An 18,376-nucleotide genomic window follows, 5' to 3' on the forward strand; every position below is an offset into this window, starting at 1 on the left:
AGTAGAGGAGCCACGTGATGCAGGGCCTCCAGAAAGGTTTGGCCGAGTGAAAGAGTTCCAAGGCTTTGCCAGGGAAAGAAGAGGACAGAGGGTGGGCCGCGGGGTGAGGGAGCAGTCTGAAAGGAGCCACACTTGGAGTAGAGGGGCAGCAGGTCCAGTCTGGAGATCCCGGGAGCTGAGTAAGCAGTCTTGGGAATCAGCTAACAGAGTCAAGCTGGGCAGACAATGTGTTGGGCTGGGAAGCCAAGGGTTGCCATGGTGACTGGCCCCGATGCTGCTGTGGCGCTCAGCAGACTGTGCCTGGGGTATTTCTAATGCTTTGGAGCTGGTCACCAGGCTGTGAATGTCAGCCCGGCAGGGACAAGCCACGAACTTTCAGGCCTTCCTCCCCACCGAGGAGTCCAGCCGGGAAGGGTCTTCGTGGTGCTGCTTTCCTGAAAAGAAGGGAAGGCCCCCGCCGAGGGAGCCAACAGTGTGAGAAGTGCGTTCCAGGGAGCACATGGGTACTTGCGAATGGAAAGTCCAAAGAGAGGAAACCGCCAGCAAGAAAACACGGTGCAAACCCCAGCCACCGTGTCTATACGTTAAAACATACAGTGCCCAGGGAGCCTGAGTCGGAGGAGAGGCAGATTGGCAGGGCTGAGAGTTCAGTGGTTTTCTGTGCAGACGACTCAGCTGGTGAAATTAAGATCGGGGCTGAGTTGAGGAGAAGCCCTCCAGGGTTGGGACTGCAGCCGGGCAGAGAGGGACGGAGACTGTGGGTCTAGCACGTGGCTCAAGGGCCAGGCAAGGAGCCACCACCCGAGGTCAAACATGAATTCTGTCCCGACAAAACACGGGTCTCCACCTCACAGCTGGCTCAGCCTCCATTCAGGAACCGGTGAGTATACTTTCTTCCTCTGATTCAGAAAGGAGGGTTGAAGAGGAGCGAGAAAAGGGGATTTGGTGGGTCTTGGAGGGGCTTGGTTATGACCCCTCACTTGCAGAATTCGCCTGGGCCATTTGAGAACCTTTCCTGCAGGCTGGGCGCACATTCTGTCCTAAGGAGTGATTTAATGAACTGAAAGCCTGGAAGGCAGGGTTGGCCATCAGCTCTGACTTAGGTGTAGGGAAAGGAGGCTTTCGGTTTCAGCCATCCGACCCCCGAGAGAAGAAAGAACAGGGTCCCATGTGAAGAGCTGCTCCACTGGCGGCTGCTAAGGATGGGGGCTGGGAGGGCCTGTGGTGGGGAGGCTCTCCAGCTTCCTCTTCTGGGACGTAAAGGGTAGGTGAGAAAGCAGCCCCCAGACTTGCAAACCTTCAGTTTTGTGCATTAAAGTTGGGTCCCCACTGGCAGGCTCCCGACTGTAGCTTTGTAGGGCTGCAACATTCCTCCGAAACCATCGATATTTGTAGGTTCACTTCTGATGCACGCCGTGACGCATTTTGGCAGTGGGGAATCAGGAAAGGTGTGTGTGGGCTCAAATAGGCTTCTAGCACCCCACCGTCAGAACCCTGGCCTGGGAAACACCCTGTTCCCGGCCAAAGAGAAAATGGCTTGAAGGTGTGTTAGCTGCTGACCTCTCAGCACTCACAGAAGAGCCCTCAGTCTGACTTTTGTCTGCTCACCACCCCTCCCCCACCCCCATGGCTGGACCAAGACAGATTTCGGAAGCAGACAGTGAGTCACACAGAACTCTGAGCACCCACTCGGCCTCCCTGTAGGGCCATCCCCTCCCTGGGAAGGGTCTGCACTGCTGGCACAGCCTTCCTCTAGCTCATACCCCCATGCGAAACTTACCTACCATTCTGGGGTCTCCGCTGGGGGTGGCCAGAGAGTTAAATGGACAGGTGCCTCTCACGCTAATATATGAGCCTCCAGTGACCCATGTCCAGTTTACTCAAGGTCCATCACGGCTCACTCACTGCAGGGGAAATTGTTTCCAGGCTTGTATGAGATGTGGGCTACAGCCCCAAATCATGGCTGCCACATGGACATCGGAGAATGGCCCACCCCTGCTGCTTCAGTTTGTTTGTGTCTTTTAAATTAATTAATAATTTTTTTGGCCACACCATGAGGTTAGTAGGATCTTAGTTTCCTGATCGAACCAGGGGTTGAACCAAATCCCCAACAGTGGAAGCTTGGATTCATAACCACTGGACCTCCAGGGAAGTCCCTGATTATGTCTTTAAGCCCCTTACTGATATGTTTTTGATATTGAAGGGCAACTGGTGTGAATTCCCTAGCAGTCCAGTGACTAAGATTCTGCACTTTCACTGCTGGGGATGTGGGTTTGATCCCTGGTTGGGAAAGTAAGATCCTGCAGGCCATGTGGTGTGGCCAAAGAAGGGGAAAAAAACATAGGACCACTAGTTATGCTTTAGCTATATTTCCAAGTTTTAAACAAGCTTTGACGGAATATTTACTGAACTTGTATTAATTGTTGGGCATTGCGCCAGGGGCTGGGCTGGTGGTGATGAGCAAGATAAATGCCCGTCCTTTTAGAATCTAACACTGTGTGCCAAGGACAGGAAAACAGGAAATTGAAAAGCAGTTTGATGTGTATTAAACAGAGCGACGTGACTGTGGGGTAATGGATTCATACATAAGAGAGATTCCTCTTATAACACCCATCTGGGGGATTTTTTTTAAGGAATCACATCACCGAAAGGATACAGTGGTATCAGTTGGGTAAAGACTATGGGTAGAAAGGTTTGATTTCAGGAAGAGAGAAAAGCAGGAGCTAGAAACGGCATTCTGTGCAGCATGATTTGGACACACATTGGGAAGACTGAGAGGTGGGTGGGTTCTTGTGGGTGCTGCGCGAAGGGGGGGAGTATAAAGAAATGGTGCTTGATCCAGAGAAAGAGGATGGTCGAGCATCTTACAGAATTCAGATTTCATCCTTGGGGCGATGAGCATTTAAGCATTTTTATAATAGAGTAGGTAGCATTTTCTCACTTGCATTTTAGAAAATCCTTTTTGATAGTTTGGAGAGTGGATTTGGAGGAGTATGAGGAGGAGAATATGACAGAGAATCAGGAAGCTTCATGGTGGCTCAGATGGTAAAGAATCTGCCTGCATTGCAGGAGACCCAGGTCCAATCCCTGGGTCAGGAAGATCCCCTGGAGAAGGGAATGGCTACCCGCTCCAGTAGTCTTGCCTGGAGAATTCCATGGACAGAGGAGCCTGGCAGCCTATATAGTCCATGAGGTCACGAAGAGCTGGACACAAGTGAGCAACTAACACTTTTGCAATAATGCAAGTGAAAGGTGGTCATTTAAACCATGTAAGTCAGCATATAATGTAAAAGGTACACACATGCGCACATGCACATGCACGTGTATGCGTGTATATTTTGTTCTGCTTGTGTGTGTGTGTGTCAGACTCTCAGTCGTGTCCATCTCTTTGCAACCCCATGGGGTGTCCATGGACACCTGTCCATGGACTTCTCCAGGCGAGAATACTGGAGTGGGTTGCCATTCCCTTCTCCAGGGGATCTTCCTGACCCAGGGATTGAGCCCAGCTCTCCTGCATTGCAGGCAGACTCTTTACCATCTGAGCCACCAGATAGTAAAGGGAGTATAACAGGGAAGCCCTGTTCTGCTTATGCAAGTAATATATTTTCATTATAAAATTCTCAAACAGTACATAAATGAAGCTATAAGTTCTGATTTTCTGTTATTTCCAATTGTATTTCAGATTTTTTTCTCTGAATATATACACAGCGCACATACCTAAATATGCACATATATGTAAAAATGTTGACATGAAATTGAGGAAAATATGCAGTTGCTTTTTCCACTTAATACTATATTTGGACATTAAAAACTGCAATGTATAAAAGTCCACCTCGTTCTCTTTAATGGCTTCATGATATTGATATGTATTGATATACTTAATTTTTAAACTGACCCTCAATGAGTGGACATTTGGGGTTGTTTCCAGTTTTTCACTCCTATAAGTGATGATGTAGTGAGCATCCTTATACCTGTGGACTTATGAAAAGAGTATCTATAGAATACATTTCTGGGTGTGGAATTACTGCGTGGAAGAGGATTAGCATTTTACATTTTTGAAAAATAATTTCATTTATTGGCTGTGCTGGACATTTTGCTTTTTAATAGCTAGTCCCAGGTTGTCATCCAGAAAGCCATTTGTCCCCCAGGAGCAGAGTATTTCAGCCCTTCATGTGCTTTCTATGTCTGGTCATCATCTGTTCAGAGCCTATCCCTGGCACATGAGTGTGGGTTGCTGGATGGGGTCCCCTTACACAGCCTCAGGCACTTCTCTTCTTTGTCCACTCCCATTACTGAAATGCTGTGGCCCTTGGCTGAGGGACAAGGACAGCTGTAGGCTCTGACATCATGCCTCTGAAACTTCCACAGGTGGGGGGCATCAAGGGCACTCCGTGATCCTCCTGTTGTTTAGCCACTAAGTTGAGTTTGTAAACCTCATGGACTGCAGCACACCAGGCTTCCCTGTCCTTCACTATCTCCCAGAGCTTGTTCAAACTCATGTCCACTGAGTCAGTGATGCCATCCAACCATCTCCTCCTCTGTCACCACCTTCTCCTCCTGCCTTCAATCTTTCCCAGCATCAAGGTCTTTTCCAATGAGTCGGCTCTTGGCATGAGGCGGCCAAAGTATTGGAGGTTCAGCCTCAGCATCAGTCCTTCCAATGAATATACAGGGTTGATTTCTTTTAGGATTGACTGGTTTGACCTCCTTGCTGTCCAAGGGACTCAAAGTCTTCTCCAGCACCACAGTTTGAAAGCATCCGTTCTTCGACATTCAGCCTTCTTTATGGTCCAATTCTCACATCCATTCATGACTACTGGAAAAACCAAAGCTTTGACTATATGGATCTTTGTTGGCAAAGTGATATCTCTGCTTTTTAATACACTGTCTAGGTTTTTCATAGCTTTTCTTCCAAGGAGAAAGTGTCTTTTAATTTCATGGCTGCAGTCACAGTCCACAGTGATTTTGGATCCGCAGAAAATAAAATCTGTCTCTGTTTTCACTTTGGGTGACCAACATATCCTGATTTTAAAACTAGAAGCCCTGAAACCTCCCTGCCTGGTGTCCAGTGGCTAAGGTTCTGTGCTCCCAATGCAAAGAGCCCAGGTTCCATCCCTGGTCAGAGAACTAGATCCCACATGCTGGAACTAAGAGTTCATACGCTGCAACTAAGACCCAGCACAGCCAAATAAATAAATAAAAATTACTAAAAAAGAAAACCACTGAAAGTCCTGTGTCCTGGGACTCCTCTTAGTCTGGGCAAGGCGAAGTGGACCTTGGTCACCTTAACTTCGGCACATTATATGTCCTTTCCCCAGGGCCTTTGCATTTGCTGTTTTCTCAGATGTCTGTACGACTAGCTCCTTCACATCAGTCCAGTCTCTGTTCCAACTCACCTTCCTCAGAGAGGAGTATCTTCAATAGTGTGCATACGCACTCACACACACAGATGCACACACACACTCATGGTCAGTCCCTGTCCATTAGCAGATATTTTTCTTGTGATACAAATGAACAGGACCGAGGCAGCCCCTCTCCGGGCCCAATAGGAGGCTCTTCGAGCACCAGCATTCACTGTAAGCCATTACAGCCAGCAGTTGCCCTGCCCAGAAACTGTCTGTAGGCTGGGCCTGCATCCTTGCCTTGGGGGAAAGGAGAGGTCTCTGGCCTCCATGGACCAACAGGGAGACAAAGCCCATCCAAGGCAACCTGGGTCTCTGCAGGGATGTCCAAGGGGATGGCAACAATAGTTTCCAACCATTGGGATCAGCGTTCCAACAATGGGTTAGATATTTTGAAATCCCAGCTGTCCTGGAAGTCTGGCCAGTGTTTTCTGTGGTTGGGAGCCTGGCTCAAATGCCTTTGTTCCTTGGACAGACTTGGCCCTCCAGAGGGCCCAGCCTCTCAGACTGTCTGGCCAGGTTTGAAAGCCTGCAGTGGCCAGCGGCTGGCAGCGAGAGTGGAATGTGGCCACCCTGCCATAGCCACAGACAGCCCTGGGGCAGGCCTCCATTTCCTCCTCTCCCCCCGCCCGCTCCCAGCTGGGAAAACCCTAGCGTACCAGCTGACAGGGCCTGGGTCTAGCTGGGGTCTCTACTCCTCCCACGAGCTGGCCAGGTCTGACCTCAGGCTGGGTGTCCTGGCCACCTTCACTGGACGAAGTTTTGAGGTATTCGGAAGTGGACCCTGTGAGCAATGGTTGGTTATGAACTCATTCAGTCAATGAGCAATCCCCTGGCACCTGCTCTGTTCCAGGCTGGCCTCAGTCCTGTGTTCAGGGGAGGTGGCTCAGACAGAAAAGAATATGCCTGCAGTGCAGGAGACCCACGTTCGATCCCTGGGTTGGGAAGATCCCATGGAGAAGGGAATGGCAATTCGCTTCAGTATTCTTGCCTGGAGAAGTCCATGGACAGAGGAGCCTGGTGGGCTACAGCCCATGGGGACACAAAGAGTCAGACATGACTAAAGGACTCAAACACACACACACACACAGCTGCTTCAAGGGGCTCTCAGTGCAGAAGGATCCAGGCTGCACCTTTCTGTATGGTCACCTGCAGTAGAGGCTGGATCAAAGAGTTGCCTGGCTGAGGTTGGGGGATGGCTCCACCAGAGAGAAGTGGGTGGGGACAGGTCCAGCAGGGTGTGAGTGGCTATGCCAGGGAGGGTGACCTTGTCCCACAGATGGTAGGGAGTGAATTTTTAATCAAAGCAGGGACATTTTCAGATTTGCTTTGTATTCATGCTATGATTTTTGGTCATTGTCCACTGACTGTGGAGGATGCTTTTCTGGACTAAGCCATTTTAATCCCCACAGCTGCCCTGTGAGTACCATCACTGGATAGATGAGGGAACTGAAGCCCAGAGAGGCTAAGTAAGTTGCCCAAGGTCACACAGCCAGCAGGAGCTGGGATCTCAGCCAGGTGCCAGGCTGCGTTCTGGAGGCCGACTTGGAGGGGCAAGAATGAGACAGGGGGCCTAGACACAGTGGTGATGGCCTGAGTGGGGGCCAGGGCATTCTAGAGGCAGAGCTGAGAATGGTGTGGGCAGCTGGTCCATGGCCAGCTAGCCTGAGGGTGTACTTGTCCCCAGGCTGTGGTGGGCAGACGGGTGGATGAGAACAGTCAGGCCAGAGGCTGGACAGTGGCTAGACCTCCCACCCCTTCCCTCTGGGGAGTTGCCTGGGTCTGAGGGGCCTGTTGTCTGGCTGTCACCCTCCCCCACACACTCAAGAGAGCCCAGGAAGGGACCCATATCCTTGGAGGGCTGTGATCAGTGGGTCCCAGAGTCCCGAAGCAGGGTGCATCTGGGGAGGGGAAGGACCCTGGAAAGGGCCCCCTGAGCCCCCATGTTTCAGTCCAGGGTGCTGGCAGCGATGGGTAGGGAGGGCCATGAATTGACTGTACCCTGGTAGCACGTGGAGCTTGACTATTCTGACCCTGAAGGAAGTAGTGGCACAGGGTGGAGGTGGTGGTGAGGAGACTCTCCCAGCAGCCCCCGCCCATTTCCAAGCTGACCGGGGCAGGTCTCTAGGCCCTCTTGAGCCTCCCTTCCCACTCTGGATGATGGAGAGATAGTAATGCAAAGACAGCATTGCTAAGCGGCTTAAAGGAGATCCATCTCCAGGGCTCTGGGTCCAGGACTTGGTGCACAGAGGGGTTTGGCTGGTGTCAGTGTCCCTGCTGTCTGCCCAGCTGCTGGCTGGAGAACAAGGACTGAGCTAAGGTCCCTGACCAAGTGGGAGCCTCTGCTTCTGGGGGTTAGCGTCAGAGTGCCCGGGAGAAAGATGCACAGGTTACCAGCCGGGGCCACAGGGCCCTCTTCTCTGCCTGGCCCAGGGCTTCCTGCTGGCAGGACTCTCCCCCAGCAGTGCTGACCATCCATGCACTGAGTGCTGGGACAGCCCGTCTATGGGATATGCTGCAGGGGAGCTGCCCGTGGTGCCCACCCTGGGAATGGAGCGGAAACCCACCACAAGGTCCTTCCTGCCTCAGTCCTGTGCTCTGCAAACCCTGTCCTGGGAGCCATCATGCCCCAACAGCTCACAAGTCTCTGTCCCAGCCCCTGGGTCCCCGAGAGTTTGAGAAAGGGCTATGTGGGCCCAGCAGAAGTAGGGGGAGACCCACACTGGGCCAGACTCCTTCTGGTATGGTGTGCGCAGCCTGCTCTGCTGGGGGTGGGACGCAGTAGTCTTAGGCTGCGAAGAAGTGTCTGGGGAGATGGCCTGGGGCCGGGCCTCGCGGAGGCTGAAGGGCCAGGCTGGCTGGCCCTCAGCCAAGTGCCCCGGGGCTCAGCACCTTCCAAACTGAGGGACTCACAGGTGGCTGAGGCTTCAGGCCCATGTATCCAGGCTTCGTATTGGTTTACTGTTTGTCTGTGCCACCCATGCCAACCCCCTACTGTTCATCCCTCCAGCAGGTGCATGCCTGCTGCCTGGGGAGATGGTCTCCATGCCACTCCTGGCCCCGTGAGGAGCCATCCACCCGGCCACTTTGGCCCTGGAGGGTCCTTGGCAGGGGCCTCTGGTAGGTGGGAGCAGACCCTTCTCTTCACCTGGAGCTGGAGGTCTGCTGTGTTATGTCGGGGGTGGGGACACACCTCTCGGGCTGGGGAGCGGGGGAGCGGGGGTGCTGGGGATGGCTAGTGCCAGCCCCGTGCTGTGTTATATAACGGGCCTCTGGCTGGCCGGCCAGACATAATTCCTAACAGGCTCTGCAGTCCGACCTGGGAGCACTTAAGCACGGCACAGTCCGTGAGGCCACTTCTCACGCAAGCCGCACAGCTGGCACTGGGCACCGTCCGGCAGTGTTGGCTTTGTTAGCGGCCAACCCCACCCCACCCCCTCAACTGCTGCTCCCAGACTGCTCTGGGGGTCCAGACAGGCCTCCACACACACCGGAAGGTGGAAGAAAGATGTGGTCACTTGCTCCTGGCGGGCTCCGGGGACAGCAGAGGGTCAGGGAGGACCTTGCCTGGTGAGGGGGAGGGGCAGGGCCTCATGGCAGGATGCAGGGACCACCCCCTAGGTCTTCATCCCCAGGGGGCGAGCTCTTGTTCTCTGCTTGGCCCCACCTGAGCGGGACCTTTTAGAGACAATAGTGTGTGGGAGTGGCTTCTCACCTCACTCCTTTTCACAGATGTGGAAACTGAGGCTTCAGCAAGTGTCATGCCTGGGGCTTCCCAGCCAGTGAGGCAGAGGCAGGACCCCTGGACCTGTCCACTCCTCAGGGAGTTGCCCTCAGCTTTCCTGGTGGGACGGGGTCAGCCAGGGCTGAAGAGGGAGGGGCATCTAGAGGACCCAGGGAGCCCCTGCTCTGTGAATTCAGGAAGGGAAGGTCCCCCCAGGACCAAGGTCTCTGTTGACTGTGGCTGGCTGGGAGGTGGCGGGCATGGGAGTTGACGGCCAGCTTGGGCCACCTGCTCCTCTTCCTCTTTCAGCCCCTTACTCAGCGGGCCTCCCGGGCCCCCTGCTCAGGCCCTCACGTGGCACTTCCGCTCTCAAGGAAACAGCTGCGGTTTGCCAGGGCCTTGACCCCCCTCCCCATGTCCAAGGCCATTGCCAGGAACTGGGTGAAGCAGCCTCAGGTTTCCAACTGCCCATCCTCTGCCTGTCACAGCCCTGGTCCCTGGCTGGTGGGAGCTCTTTACAATAGGGAAAAATCTCTGGGGTCTCCCTGCTTGGGACCAAGGCTCCCCACTCCAAGGGGCAAGCCAAGTAGAGGGTATGAGCCATTGGTCTCCTGGGTCCCCCGGGATCACCCTGTCCAGACGTCATGAGCTTCCAGGAAGAGCTAGGCAGAGAGGAGGACCTGGGACTGTGGGGTGGCGGGCTTCCAGCTCAGGGCCATCTTGCCTCCCTCTGGGCGCAGGGTGCCCCTTCTATACCCTATGACTGCATCATTGAGGGCCTGGCACTGTGGCCTTGCGGTGAGATCACAGCTCTAGAGTTCACCCCCATTTGTCCCCTGCCAGCTCTGGATGGCCCCTGGCCTCAACCATGACCTCTGACATGGACTAATAGTACAGGCCTCATGGGGCTGACATGAGGATTAAAGGAGATAATGTGTGAACTGTGCTCAGCATGGCATCAGGCCCATGGTGACTCTCATCACTCTGCCCATCTGGGGACAGAGCAGAGTACAAGACAGACATGGGCTTCCCTGGGGATCTAATGGTAAAGAATCTGCATGCCAATGCAGGAGACACAGGTTCGATCCCTGGTCTGGGCAGATCCCACAATTCATGGAGCAAATAATCCCTTGCATAACAACTATAGAGCTGGTGCTCTGGAGCCTGGGAGCTGCACTAACTGAGCCCACGTGCTGCAACTATGGAATCTCGTGCAGCCTGAACTCAGAAATAAGAGAAGCAACCACTGTGAGAAGCGTTCACACTGCAACTAGAGAGTAGCCCCTGCTTGCCACAGCTACAGAAAAGCATGAATAGCAACCAAGACCCAACACAGCCAACACACACACGTATATATACATACATCTATACATGTATATACACAGCCAATACACACACATGCATATATAAACAAGAAAAATGAATCCATCTTGCAATGCAGTGGACATGGGTTTGATCCCTGGTCCAGGAAGATTCCGCATGCTTTGTGCAGGGCAACTAAGCCTGTGAACCACAGCTACGTAGCCTGCACTCTAGAGCCTGGGAGCCACCACTACTGAAGCCTGTGTGCCCTTAGAGCCTGTGCTCCATAACAAGAGAAGCCACCACAATGAGAAGCCCGAGTATCCCAACAAGGAATAACCCCCGCTCGCCACAACTAGAGAATGAAGCAACGAAGACCCAGCGCAGCCAAAAAGAAAAGGAAAGGAAAAAAAAAAAAAACAAACAGACAGACATGCACACCTCAGCTCCCTCAGAGGTGGTAAAGAGCCCCCTCCCCACGTTTGTAAGCAGGGTTACTAGCTGTCTAGCTTCCTGGTTGACACCTGCCTTATGGTGGTGGTGGTGGGGGGGGCTGGTGGGCCCCCCTGGGACACTGTGGGGGCCCATTTATTAGCCTGGGTGGGTCTTCCCAGAGTCCCCGGGTGCCTCCTGCTCTCCTGCACAGGGAGGATGGAGGTCAAGCCGGGGATGGGGGCTTCCAGCCTGGACAAGAGGAGTGTGGGTGATGCTCGTGGGAACTGGGGGAGGACATCAGGCAGCAGGACTGTATGAGCCAGGGCAGGGAGGTGGGAAGCAGGAGGCACATTTGAGGACAGAGAGAACCTCTCGGAGGAGTCTGTAGGTGCCCCAGGGAGTGGGAGGGGCACAGCCAGGCCTCATCTCTGCAGCCCCGGGGCCTGAGCACCAGCAGCCCCCAAGCTAGGCCTCCACAGGTGGGTGCATGTTGTAGGGGGCTCCTTGGATTCACCCCAAAGCTGAGAATCAGAAGACATCTCCCCCAGCCCCCTGGCTGTGATGTCCTTGGAGCTCACTGCTTTGAAAACACAGCCAAGTGTAGTAGCACCTCTGGGCCTAGACTCAGGGGGGTCTAGACTGGGTAACTGCTCAGGGACCACTCTGCACTCTGCAACCCCGGCTTCTGCTGGGTGGGCCCTGAGACCAGCCGCGGCTGCCGAGAAAGAATCATCTGACTCCCCCGAGCTCGGTCTGGCACCCCCATGCTGGCCACTTGCCTGTAAACACGAGCCAAGGTGCCCCCCACCTCGTGTGGGCCCAGGCTTCGTGGGAGCCAGTGATTACAGACCAAAGGGCCCGGCTGCATTTGTCTGGCCCTGGCCCTGGGCCGGAGGAGGAGGCGGGTGGGCAGGCAGGCAGGCAGGCAGGCAGGCATATGGTTTGAATTACTTGAGCTGCCTCTTGGCACCTTATCCCTCAGCTGGGGGTATGCAGGCTCCCTGGATGGCTACCCCACCACCCTCCCACCCGCCACAGCCCTGGGGTGACCACCCCACCACCCAGAAAGTAGAGCCTTTTGCTGTCAACTCCCCCTGCCTAGGCCTTGTGCCTCTCTGTTGCCAGGTATCTGGTTGGGCAGGCGGGAGCCATCTCTGCCCCCACTCAGGCTAGCTTCTTTGGCACCCTGGAAAGTTGGGGAGCCACGGCAGGGTCACACAGAGCGGGCTCAGCAACGTGGCGGAGGCTGGCTGGGAGGCTGAGCATGGTGCTCTTTCCCCATCCAGCCTGGATCCCCATGGGGCCACTCCTTTGCTCTCTGACCACTGAGCTTCTCCCCCAGGTGGCTGTCTGGGCCCCCAAGTTGGCTTTTATAAAAATATTTACTTGGCTGCACCAGGTCTTAGTTGTAGCATATGAACTTTTAGTTGCTGCCTGTGGGATATAGTTCTCTGACCAGGAATGAACCTGGGCTCCTGCATTGGGAGCAGGGAGTCTTAGCCACTGGGCCACCAGGGAAGTCCCCCTCGAGTTGACTTTGAAGCCAGATAGTCCTATATGCAAACTCAAGTTCCGCTCCTTGTTAGCTGAGTCCCAGTTTCCTCATCTGTGCTCTGCCCCACCCAGCTCCTCCACCCCAGCCCTTCCATCTGCGCTGGCCCCCACCCCTTCCATCCTCCCTGCCCCCCACCCCTTGTGCCCACTGGACAGGGGGCTGAGAAGCTCCGTGGTGATGCCTAAAGTCCTTTGCACCCATTCAGCCTGCCCAGGCTCCATGCATGGCGCTACCATCAGTGCAGGTGACATGTTCTGAGGAGGCAGGCAGGGGCAGGTGGGCAGGCTGGAGAAGCTTGGCCAGCCCAGCGAGGGAAGGGCCCTTGGTGAGAGCCGGAAGGGCTGATTCTGGGCCTCGGCCTGGCCCACAGCTCGTGCCTTCTGACCCTTGAAGGCCTCCCCCAGTCTTTGCTCAGGGAAGCTGGGAAACGCCTTGTGCTTCCTGGGGAGGGGGCCCAGTCAGGCTGCTGAAAACAACTCTGGGCTCATTCCATAGCACCCCATGGGTGCTTCCACTCCTCATTAAGAAATCTTGTGGGGTCCAGCTGGGGCTGGGGGCTGGGGTCAGAGGTCAGGGATTGGGGGCTGGAATTGTTCCTGGAGCAGCACATTTTTCTCTTCTGAAAACTTATCTTAGCAAAGAGATCACGGAACAATTGGACTCTTTTCCGGGCCTCTGCGGTCCACAGACGGCCAGCCCATCCCCTTGGTGGGGGCTCCGAGGGGGCCGGGAAGTTGAAATTTGTAAAATGTCTGTAGGAGGGGAAGAAAGGCGCTTTGTGTGGGGCTGGGGCCTTGGCCATTGGTCAGCTCTGAGGCCCCCGGCCACTCCCAGCATGCTCCCCTCCCCGGGGACGGCCGCACTCGCCGGGCCTGAGGCCAGCCCTAGGGTCTCTGCAAGCCCTCTTCAGTCTCTACACCCACTGTGTCCAGGCCTTGGGGACCCGGGGCCCTGGGGTTACCCAGGCTCTGAGGGCACAGGCCTGGGTAGGAAGGCCTGCCCAGACCTCAGGATGTTTCTCTACTGGAAGAAGCGGGGTGCCTACGAGCTGGAGGCCCTGCCTCGGGCCCTGGCCGAGCTGGAGCTGGGGGCTGTGGAGCGCTTCTCCTGGAGCTCCACCTTGGACATCATCGAGGACCTTAGGGGTAGGTGCAGGCCCACTTTTCCAGGAGGGCACTTGTGAGGCTTGGACACCTGGTCTACCTGGCCGCCTCCCTCTGGCCAGAGCCTATGGCACACTCACCATATATGTGCCGCTGCCAGTCACTTACTGAGCAACAGTATGGGGACCAGGCCCCTCCTGAAAGCCACTGCTGGTGGAGGAGAGGTGCTTGAGCTGGAGGATCCAGGGGGGCTTCAGGCCAGGGCGGGCAGCATGGGCCCCACAGCTAGGCTGGAAGCAGGGCAGCTGGGGCTAGGGGCAGCAGTGGCCGGTGCTGTGCTTCAGGCCTAGACTCTGCCTCCACAATCCAGGCCTGGTGGTGGGATGAGTCTTTCTGGAACATTCATGTTCAAGACCCCAGGACATGTGCCATGTCTCCTATTTTCCTCATTGTGGGTGAGGAAACAGAAGCACAGAGAGATTAAGCCCCTCAAGAAGCAGCAACTGGGACCTTCCTGGCAGTCCAGTGATTAAGACTCCACACTTCCACTGCAGGGGGCCTGGGTTCTATCCCTGGTCAGGGAACTAAGATTTCACATGAAAAAAAGATAAAGACAGCATAGGCGGTGGGGGATGCTGAGCCCGACGGACTGTTTGGTGCCGAATTGATGGGGATAATGATACCTGTGGCATTGTGGGGTTGCTGAGGGGACTACCTGGGATGACACATGGAGCCCTTCAAACGCTGCCTGCCGCAAAGCAAGGGCATGGTCCTGCCCGGCTGTTATCATGATCATTTAATTGCAGCCTGGCAGAGCGTTCAGCCTCAGGCCAGCACCTCCGATTCTGTAGGGACAATTCAGTGCCCAGGACAAAGGGAGTCCAGGTCTGGCCTGCAGAAGCCAGCAGGGCATGGCGTCTCAGGCCTCAGCCCTTTTCTCTGTTGGCTTCGTCTCAGGCCCCAGGCTCTGCCCCCTTCTCCAGGTTGCAGACCCAGAGGAGCGGGAACCTTTCCCAGCCTGGCATGGTCCATCCCTGCAGCCAGAAGGCTCAGAATGTGATGGGTGGGCCTGGGATCCGCCATGGACAGAGATCATGTAGGGTGTGGGTTCAGCAGGCAGGGTGGTGCTGCTCCCAGAGGGGAGACTGGATGCCTGGTGGGCATAAATGACAGGTGTCCTGTCTGTGAGAAGCCCTGTTCAGCCAGCTGTCCTATTGGCCAAAATGGATAGGAGGATGTGGCTGCTGGGAGAGGTGGGGTGGGCAAACTGCCCACCTGGGGCCCAGGATCATAGGCACCTGTGCAGGAGGCTGGGAGGGAAGCAGGGGGAGGCGGGAGAACTGCAGGGGAAGGCTCGGGCCAGCTGGGCAGAAAGTTTACTGTCTCTTCCAGCCCAGCCGGGCACCGTTCTAGAACCAGAGCGTGGGTTGGGGGCAGTAGCACGGGGTGCAGTCTGAGTCCTGTCCCCTTGTCCTGCTTCAACTGGCAGGTTCCTATCCACAGAGGCAGGGAAGGTGGCCAAGGTCTGGCTAGAGAACAGACAGTCCCAGACACCAGCCGAGGAGGCCCAGCAGGGGCCAGATCCCCCCGCTTCTTATTGGGGTCTCTGGGTCTAGTCACTGCGGAGTGCCAACCAAGCTTTGCTGCTGTTGGGCCATCCCCAGGGCTCTGGAGCAACCTCTGTGAACCACCTCCCCTTCCCCCAGCCCCTCCAGCCAGGGCCGTCTCCAGGGTCCCACGGCTAGCATTTAGAGGGGACGTGCCCCATGCCAAGGCTTCCCTTGGCTCCTGGCATCTCCATGCCCCCTCTTTGAGGCAGGGACGATTCCTGCAGTCCCCTTTGCTCTGAAAGGGTAGTCAGCGCTCAGCAGCGTGCTGAGTGTTGGTGTCCAGATCCACAATGCCACAACTCCCGTCCTCTGCCTTGGAGCCGCAGGACCAGGCCCTGTTCACTGTCACAAACCCCTGCCTCGTGGCCCCAGCACATGGTGGGTGGGTCACAGCGTGTGAGCAGGCCTCACGGGTGAGCTGAGGCAGGCGAGTGGGAGAGCCGGGCACACAGCTGTCTGTGTGGGCTCTGTCCTCTGCATCCAGCCAGTGCCTGGCCTGGGCCCATCAGTGGTGGGCTGTGGGCCTCAGCTCCGGCTCAGCCCCGTGATGAGGGGGCGGTGGGAAGCTTATGCACAGAGCGTGACTGTCCTGAACTGGAATCTCACACCAGTTTCTGCAGTCCTGCTCCTGTTCCTCCCTCGGCCACTCTCAGTTCCTCCAAGGACCTTGGGGAGGAAGTCTGTGGTGGTGGACAAATGTGCAGGTGCCCACAGCAGCCTCGGCCACAGGAAGTGGCTGGCCAGCCCCAGGCTTGTGTGCAGGAACTGTGTGGACAGTTTCTGTGGCCTCAGAAAGGAATTCTGATGTGTCCTCCCATGTCTTCTTACTGAGTCCAGGCATGCGAGTAGGCAGGGCAGAGGATGGGGGTCTCTATTTTCAGGAGGCGACGCCATTGTTTGTTCTGGGCTATAGTCAGGAACAGCATCAGAGGCCATGGTCCAGGTTCCTCCTCCAGCTGTTCCCCACTTGACTGCCCTACCACACGAAGCTACACGGGGCTTTCTTTCTCAGGCCGCTATGATGCTCTGACCAGTATCTTCGGTTGGGAGAGGCGGGGGGTTCCTGAGATCAGTAGGCATTTGCTCAGGACACACCCCTTTGGCTCTTGGGCAGCTTTGGGTCAAATCTTGCCCTTCTGCAAGCTGCCCTGATGATGGGGTTCAGTTCTGGCCGAGCCCGCAGCAGCTGCCCAACCAGAGACAGGCTCCCAGGAGGGCTGGGTTTGCGTGGGAGGGGGCATTCAAGGCCACAGCTGCTTCCTGGGAGGGGCAGCCTTTGCCTGGCCAGGCTCGGGATTGGGAGCTGCTGGGTAGGAAAGCTCTGTCTCCTTGAGACAGAAGAGTTCATGGTGTCAGGGGAGACTTACAGGTAAGGGGCTCCCCTGAGGAATGACAAGTGTGATTTCTTGTACACTTGTCTCAGCCTAGAGCCAACTGGGAAAGGGAAAACTTATGTGACAATGAAGAGATCAGTTCACACGTGCTAAGCACATATCTGTGCCAGGAGCACCATAGGGATTGTGTGGCCTAATAGTTAAGAGTACAAACTTGGAGTTTTATGGTTCTAGGCTCAAGTTCCAGGCTCATCTCTCACAAGCTGCCTGACCTTGGGCAAGTTGCCCAATCCTCTGAGCTTCAGTTTCCTCACCTGTAAAATGGGCATGACCATCAAACCTCCCTCTTTCAATTGTTTAGAAAAGTGCTAGCCCCTAGAACTTTCATTGTTTACTTTTTTTTGGCCACATGTGCACTTCGTTTCAGTGTGCTGGCTTCTCTAGTTGCAGAGCACTGGGTCCGTAGTTATGGTGCATGGGCTTAGCTGCCCCGTGGCATGTGAGATCTTCCTGGACCAGGGATTGAACACATTTCCTGAATTGGCAAGCAGATTCTTAACCACTGAACCACCAGGGAAGTTGCTTTCATTTAGATTTTTTTTACTACTCATATTTAAAAAATACAAAACAGGGAATTCCCTGGCGGTCCAGCGGTTAAGATTCTATGCTTTCACTGCTGAGGGCTAGGGTTCCCACAAGCAGTGCAGCACAGCTAAAAATAAATAAAATAAAACATATAAATAAAAAGGCAAAACAAAAACAAGCAAGTGAAATGAATTCTAATAATACAATTTATTTAATCTAATAAATTCCAAAAACATTACCATTTCAAAATATAATCAGTATAATCAGTACAAAAAAATCATCAATGAGATTTTTACTTTCTTTTTTTTTTTTTTGCACTAAGGTTTCACATGCACAGCACATCTGTGTGGACGAGCCCCTTTGCACATGCTTAGTAGCTGCAATGGCCAGCGGCTGATTTTTAGGGTTAGACTATGCTGCAGAGGGTTTGACTCTGAAATAAGACCATGTGGGATAAGCACACAGTGCCCTATGGGTGCCCGGAAGTTAGAACTATTGCTATCGGCAGGTGTTTCTGGAGTGGTCCAGTGGGGAAGACAGGTCCAAAGTCAATTCAAAGGCCCATCCCAGGACAATGGGATTGAAGAGGGAGTAATTCATTTGGAATTTGGATGTTCTGAGATCCAGGGGCCTTCCGATGTTCTCTGTATTCGACTTGGGCCTTCGACAGTGGGCAGGGTGTCAGTAGACAGCAGACTGAGATGAGAAGGATATGGCAGGGGCAGAGGAACAGAACCAGGAAGGGCTGGGCCAGGGTCAGAAGCTCATTTCCGTCCCAGGAACCCCAGTGAGTAACAGAGGGAGGGGGTTGAGGTGAGGCGATAGGGAGTGATGGGGACTATGGAGGGTGGAAGGGTGTGCCCATCTCAGGCAGACACAATCGGGGCACTGGAGCCATCAGGAATATGGGTCCGGAGCTGCCAGGCTCCTCTGGTTTGTTCATGGAAGCCAGAAATCTGGATTTTTATGTGAAATTTGACTTTTTAAAGTTGGCAACCAAGTCAAATTCTTTTGAAGCACTGTGCTCGGCCAAACAAAACATGTCTGCCGGCCGGCTTCTGCCCAGGCGCCCTGTCGGCCAGTTGTGGTGGAGACCGTGTTGGAGGAGAAGGGAAAACGGCATCGTGTGACTAAGATAGAGGGTGGGGGATGCTGGCGTGTGGGTTGGTCTGCCTGGCGGAGGGGCCCTGACTTTCCCGAGGAGGATGGAGAGCCACAGAGCCCATGGAGGCCGGAGAGCCACAGAGCCCATGGAGGCCAGAAGGCAGCTGGGCTGTTTCAGACTGAGAAAGAAAGACTCTGGCACCTTGGGATGGGCGACAAGTT

General features: G+C 54.9%; 1 protein-coding gene across 2 annotated transcripts in view; it reads left to right on the forward strand.

Moving 5' to 3' along the window:
• The first annotated feature begins 721 nt into the window (after positions 1 to 721).
• Positions 722 to 18,376, forward strand: part of PLEKHG5 (pleckstrin homology and RhoGEF domain containing G5) — a 49,622-nt gene continuing 31,967 nt past the window's right edge. The window contains exon 1 of one of the 2 annotated variants that reach the window (XM_069544793.1): positions 722 to 880. In XM_069544793.1, coding sequence (XP_069400894.1) covers positions 814 to 880 — 67 coding nt within the window. In that variant the 5' untranslated portion in view covers positions 722 to 813. The remainder of the gene's footprint in view (positions 881 to 18,376) is intronic. The other variant, XM_069544788.1, reaches the window with a different exon arrangement.

This window comes from Ovis canadensis, chromosome 12 (assembly GCF_042477335.2).
Source record: "Ovis canadensis isolate MfBH-ARS-UI-01 breed Bighorn chromosome 12, ARS-UI_OviCan_v2, whole genome shotgun sequence".
Classification (NCBI taxonomy): Eukaryota; Metazoa; Chordata; class Mammalia; order Artiodactyla; family Bovidae; genus Ovis; species Ovis canadensis.